The sequence below is a fragment of the Ascaphus truei genome, chromosome 5 (genome assembly GCF_040206685.1).
Source record: "Ascaphus truei isolate aAscTru1 chromosome 5, aAscTru1.hap1, whole genome shotgun sequence".
Classification (NCBI taxonomy): Eukaryota; Metazoa; Chordata; class Amphibia; order Anura; family Ascaphidae; genus Ascaphus; species Ascaphus truei.
Genome location: NC_134487.1, coordinates 306,283,355 through 306,289,354, shown reverse-complemented (window position 1 = coordinate 306,289,354; position 6,000 = coordinate 306,283,355). Strand labels below are relative to the sequence as shown.

Sequence of the window (6,000 nt, the reverse complement as noted above, 5' to 3'; positions counted from 1 at the left end):
GAGACAGACACACACACAGAGACAGACACACACACACAGAGACAGACGCACACACAGAGACAGACACACACACAGAGACAGACACACACACAGAGACAGACACACACACAGAGACAGACACACACACAGAGACAGACACACACACAGAGACAGACACACACACAGAGACAGACACACACACAGAGACAGACACACACACAGAGACAGACACACACACAGAGACAGACACACACACACAGAGACAGACACACACAGAGACAGACACACACAGAGACAGACACACACAGAGACAGACAGACACACACACACACACAGAGACAGACACACACACACACACACACACACACACACACACAGAGACACAGACACACACACAGAGAGACAGACACACACACACAAAGACAGAGACAGACACACACACACACACACACACGGCCAGCGGCACGTTATTCTAATGATGCCAGCGGCACGTTATTCTAATGAGGCCAGCGGCACGTTATTCTAATGAGGCCAGCGGCACGTTATTCTAATGAGGCCAGCGGCACGTTATTCTAATGATGCCAGCGGCGCGTTATTATAATGATGCCAGCGGCACGTTATTATAATGATGCCAGCGGCACGTTATTCTAATGATGCCAGCGGCACGTTATTATAATGAGGCCAGCGGCACGTTATTATAATGATGCCAGCGGCACGTTATTATAATGATGCCAGCGGCACGTTATTCTAATGATGCCAGCGGCACGTTATTATAATGATGCCAGCGGCACGTTATTCTAATGATGCCAGCGGCGCGTTATTATAATGATGCCAGCGGCAGGAATAAGCAGCATTTGCAGTGTAAACGTCAAGCTTACACACTGACGGTAAGAGTACGCGGTAACATGCCGGTAAAACGCCATTACTCACGCGGTTTCCTCGGCTGCTTTACTTGGGAATGCTGCCCTCCCCTTCCATCTGTTTGCCGTTTCTTCCCTTGCTGCTTATTCAAATCAAAGAAAAACTGCTGCACCGGCTCCTCCTGGAACGAGAGGATGTGCGCCGGCGCCGAGCCGCGGCACAGGGGCAATTAGGCAACATTTCATTCTAGAGATAGGCCTAAAAAAAGCAGCAGTGCCCCCCGTGTATGTTACCAGGGCCCAGCTCCGGGAACCCCAACTCCCCATCCTGATAACAGGAGACCGCGAGAGATGAGAGACCGCGAGAGACGAGAGACCGCGAGAGACGGAGACCGCGAGAGACGGAAACCGCGAGAGACGGAAACCGCGAGAGACGGAGACCGCGAGAGACGGAGACCGCGAGAGACGGAAACCGCGAGAGACGGAAACCGCGAGAGACGGAGACCGCGAGAGACGGAGACCGCGAGAGACGGAGACCGCGAGAGACGGAGACCGCGAGAGACGGAGACCGCGAGAGACAGAGACCGCGAGAGACAGAGACCGCGAGAGACAGAGACCGCGAGAGACAGAGACCGCGAGAGACAGAGACCGCGAGAGACAAGAGACCGCGAGAGACAAGAGACCGCGAGAGACAGAGACCGCGAGAGACAGAGACCGCGAGAGACAGAGACCGCGAGAGACAAGAGACCGCGAGAGACAAGAGACCGCGAGAGACAGAGACCGCGAGAGACAGAGACCGCGAGAGACAGAGACCGCGAGAGACAGAGACCGCGAGAGACAGAGACCGCGAGAGACAGAGACCGCGAGAGACAGAGACCGCGAGAGACAGAGACCGCGAGAGACAGAGACCGCGAGAGACAGAGACCGCGAGAGACAGAGACCGCGAGAGACAGAGACCGCGAGAGACAGAGACCGCGAGAGACAGAGACCGCGAGAGACAGAGACCGCGAGAGACAGAGACCGCGAGAGACAGAGACCGCGAGAGACAGAGACCGCGAGAGACAGAGACCGCGAGAGACAGAGACCGCGAGAGACGGAGACCGCGAGAGACAGAAACCGCGAGAGACAGAGACCCGCGAGAGACAGAGACCCGCGAGAGACAGAGACCCGCGAGAGACAGAGACCCGCGAGAGACAAGAGACCGCGAGAGACAGAGACCCGCGAGAGACAGAGACCGCGATTTACATTTTTCTCATATCTAGAAGGAGAATGTGAAAAAGCCGATACGACTCATTTAGTAATTCCTAATCGCGCGGCGCAGATTCCCCCCGCGGGACGCGCGGCGCAGATTCCCCCCGCGGGACGCGCGGCGCAGATTCCCCCCGCGGGACGCGCGGCGCAGATTCCCCCCCCGGGACCGCGAGAGACAGAGACCGCGAGAGACAGAGACCGCGAGAGACAAGAGACCGCGAGAGACAAGAGACCGCGAGAGACAGAGACCGCGAGAGACAGAGACCGCGAGAGACAGAGACCGCGAGAGACAGAGACCGCGAGAGACAGAGACCGCGAGAGACAGAGACCGCGAGAGACAGAGACCGCGAGAGACAGAGACCGCGAGAGACAGAGACCGCGAGAGACAGAGACCGCGAGAGACCGCGAGAGACAGAGACCGCGAGAGACCGCGAGAGACAAGAGACCGCGAGAGACAAGAGACCGCGAGAGACAAGAGACCGCGAGAGACAGAGACCGCGAGAGACAGAGACCGCGAGAGACCGCGAGAGACAAGAGACCGCGAGAGACAAGAGACCGCGAGAGACAGAGACCGCGAGAGACAGAGACCGCGAGAGACAGAGACCGCGAGAGACAGAGACCGCGAGAGACAGAGACCGCGAGAGACAGAGACCGCGAGAGACAGAGACCGCGAGAGACAGAGACCGCGAGAGACAGAGACCGCGAGAGACAGAGACCGCGAGAGACAGAGACCGCGAGAGACAGAGACCGCGAGAGACAGAGACCGCGAGAGACAAGAGACCGCGAGAGACAAGAGACCGCGAGAGACAGAGACCGCGAGAGACAGAGACCGCGAGAGACAGAGACCGCGAGAGACAAGAGACCGCGAGAGACAAGAGACCGCGAGAGACAGAGACCGCGAGAGACAGAGACCGCGAGAGACAGAGACCGCGAGAGACAGAGACCGCGAGAGACAAGAGACCGCGAGAGACAGAGACCGCGAGAGACAGAGACCGCGAGAGACAAGAGACCGCGAGAGACAGAGACCGCGAGAGACAGAGACCGCGAGAGACAGAGACCGCGAGAGACAGAGACCGCGAGAGACAAGAGACCGCGAGAGACAAGAGACCGCGAGAGACAGAGACCGCGAGAGACAGAGACCGCGAGAGACAGAGACCGCGAGAGACAGAGACCGCGAGAGACAGAGACCGCGAGAGACAGAGACCGCGAGAGACAAGAGACCGCGAGAGACGGAGACCGCGAGAGACGGAGACCGCGAGAGACGGAGACCGCGAGAGACGGAGACCGCGAGAGACGAGAGACGGAGACCGCGAGAGACGGAGACCGCGAGAGACGGAGACCGCGAGAGACGGAGACCGCGAGAGACGGAGACCGCGAGAGACGGAGACCGCGAGAGACAGAAACCGCGAGAGACAGAGACCCGCGAGAGACAGAGACCCGCGAGAGACAGAGACCCGCGAGAGACAGAGACCCGCGAGAGACAAGAGACCGCGAGAGACAGAGACCCGCGAGAGACAGAGACCGCGATTTACATTTTTCTCATATCTAGAAGGAGAATGTGAAAAAGCCGATACGACTCATTTAGTAATTCCTAATCGCGCGGCGCAGATTCCCCCCGCGGGACGCGCGGCGCAGATTCCCCCCGCGGGACGCGCGGCGCAGATTCCCCCCGCGGGACGCGCGGCGCAGATTCCCCCCCCGGGACCGCGAGAGACAGAGACCGCGAGAGACAGAGACCGCGAGAGACAAGAGACCGCGAGAGACAAGAGACCGCGAGAGACAGAGACCGCGAGAGACAGAGACCGCGAGAGACAAGAGACCGCGAGAGACAGAGACCGCGAGAGACAGAGACCGCGAGAGACAGAGACCGCGAGAGACAGAGACCGCGAGAGACAAGAGACCGCGAGAGACAAGAGACCGCGAGAGACAGAGACCGCGAGAGACAGAGACCGCGAGAGACAGAGACCGCGAGAGACAGAGACCGCGAGAGACAGAGACCGCGAGAGACAGAGACCGCGAGAGACAGAGACCGCGAGAGACAGAGACCGCGAGAGACAAGAGACCGCGAGAGACGGAGACCGCGAGAGACGGAGACCGCGAGAGACGGAGACCGCGAGAGACGGAGACCGCGAGAGACGAGAGACGGAGACCGCGAGAGACGGAGACCGCGAGAGACGGAGACCGCGAGAGACGGAGACCGCGAGAGACGGAGACCGCGAGAGACGGAGACCGCGAGAGACAGAAACCGCGAGAGACAGAGACCCGCGAGAGACAGAGACCCGCGAGAGACAGAGACCCGCGAGAGACAGAGACCCGCGAGAGACAAGAGACCGCGAGAGACAGAGACCCGCGAGAGACAGAGACCGCGAGAGACAGAGACCGCGAGAGACAGAGACCGCGAGAGACAAGAGACCGCGAGAGACAAGAGACCGCGAGAGACAGAGACCGCGAGAGACAGAGACCGCGAGAGACAGAGACCGCGAGAGACAGAGACCGCGAGAGACAGAGACCGCGAGAGACAGAGACCGCGAGAGACAAGAGACCGCGAGAGACGGAGACCGCGAGAGACGGAGACCGCGAGAGACGGAGACCGCGAGAGACGGAGACCGCGAGAGACGAGAGACGGAGACCGCGAGAGACGGAGACCGCGAGAGACGGAGACCGCGAGAGACGGAGACCGCGAGAGACGGAGACCGCGAGAGACGGAGACCGCGAGAGACGGAGACCGCGAGAGACGGAGACCGCGAGAGACGGAGACCGCGAGAGACGGAGACCGCGAGAGACAGAAACCGCGAGAGACAGAGACCCGCGAGAGACAGAGACCCGCGAGAGACAGAGACCCGCGAGAGACAGAGACCCGCGAGAGACAAGAGACCGCGAGAGACAGAGACCCGCGAGAGACAGAGACCGCGATTTACATTTTTCTCATATCTAGAAGGAGAATGTGAAAAAGCCGATACGACTCATTTAGTAATTCCTAATCGCGCGGCGCAGATTCCCCCCGCGGGACGCGCGGCGCAGATTCCCCCCGCGGGACGCGCGGCGCAGATTCCCCCCGCGGGACGCGCGGCGCAGATTCCCCCCGCGGGACGCGCGGCGCAGATTCCCCCCGCGGGACGCGCGGCGCAGATTCCCCCCGCGGGACGCGCGGCGCAGATTCCCCCCGCGGGACGCGCGGCGCAGATTCCCCCCGTGGGACGCGCGGCGCAGATTCCCCCCGCGGGACGCGCGGCGCAGATTCCCCCGCGGGACACGTGGCGCAGATTCCCCGCGGGACACGCGGCGCAGATTCCCCGCGGGACGCGCGGCGCAGATTCCCCCCGCGGGACGCGCGGCGCAGATTCCCCGCGGGACGCGCGGCGCAGATTCCCCCCGCCGGACGCGCGGCGCAGATTCCCCCCGCGGGACGCGCTCAGCACTATGAGTAATTACCTCGTCCCCAGCGCGGGCGGCGTTACGGGCGGCGTCACTCCTCTGCGCTTCTTTCACAGGCTTTCTATAAGGGTTCTCACTGACATCTAGTGGCTGCTTGACCAGCTCGGCGTGGTCCATAGCGCCCATCGGCACAATGCTGAATGCGTAAATATACTGAGACACAGACACGTTCCTCAGAGCAAATCAACAACCACTTTGCTGCAGAGCTTAATACACAAAAAATCCCACTAACTAAGACATTCTAATTAGTTTAGTAATTTACACTTAATGGTTTTCAGTATTATTCTATCTCACTGTCCTGTATAGCGCATACACAGAGAGAGCCCTGCTCCTATGTGACTATCTCACTGTCCTGTATAGCACATACACAGAGAGAGCCCTGCTCCTATGTGACTATCTCACTGTCCTGTATAGCACATACACAGAGCGCTGCTCCTATGTGACTATCTCACTGTCCTGTATAGCACATACAGAG

The 6,000-nt window shown here is 60.2% G+C and overlaps 1 protein-coding gene across 6 annotated transcripts in view; it reads right to left on the bottom strand.

Annotated features, from left to right (window-relative positions):
• CWF19L1 (CWF19 like cell cycle control factor 1) overlaps nt 1-6,000 on the bottom strand; it is a 51,873-nt gene that overhangs the window by 22,216 nt on the left and 23,657 nt on the right. For all 6 annotated transcript variants that reach the window (XM_075603051.1, XM_075603053.1, XM_075603052.1 and 3 more), the window contains 2 exons: nt 5,523-5,678; nt 910-1,021 (listed from right to left, as the gene is read on the bottom strand). In XM_075603051.1, the coding sequence (XP_075459166.1) occupies nt 910-1,021; nt 5,523-5,678 (268 nt within the window). The remainder of the gene's footprint in view (nt 1-909; nt 1,022-5,522; nt 5,679-6,000) is intronic.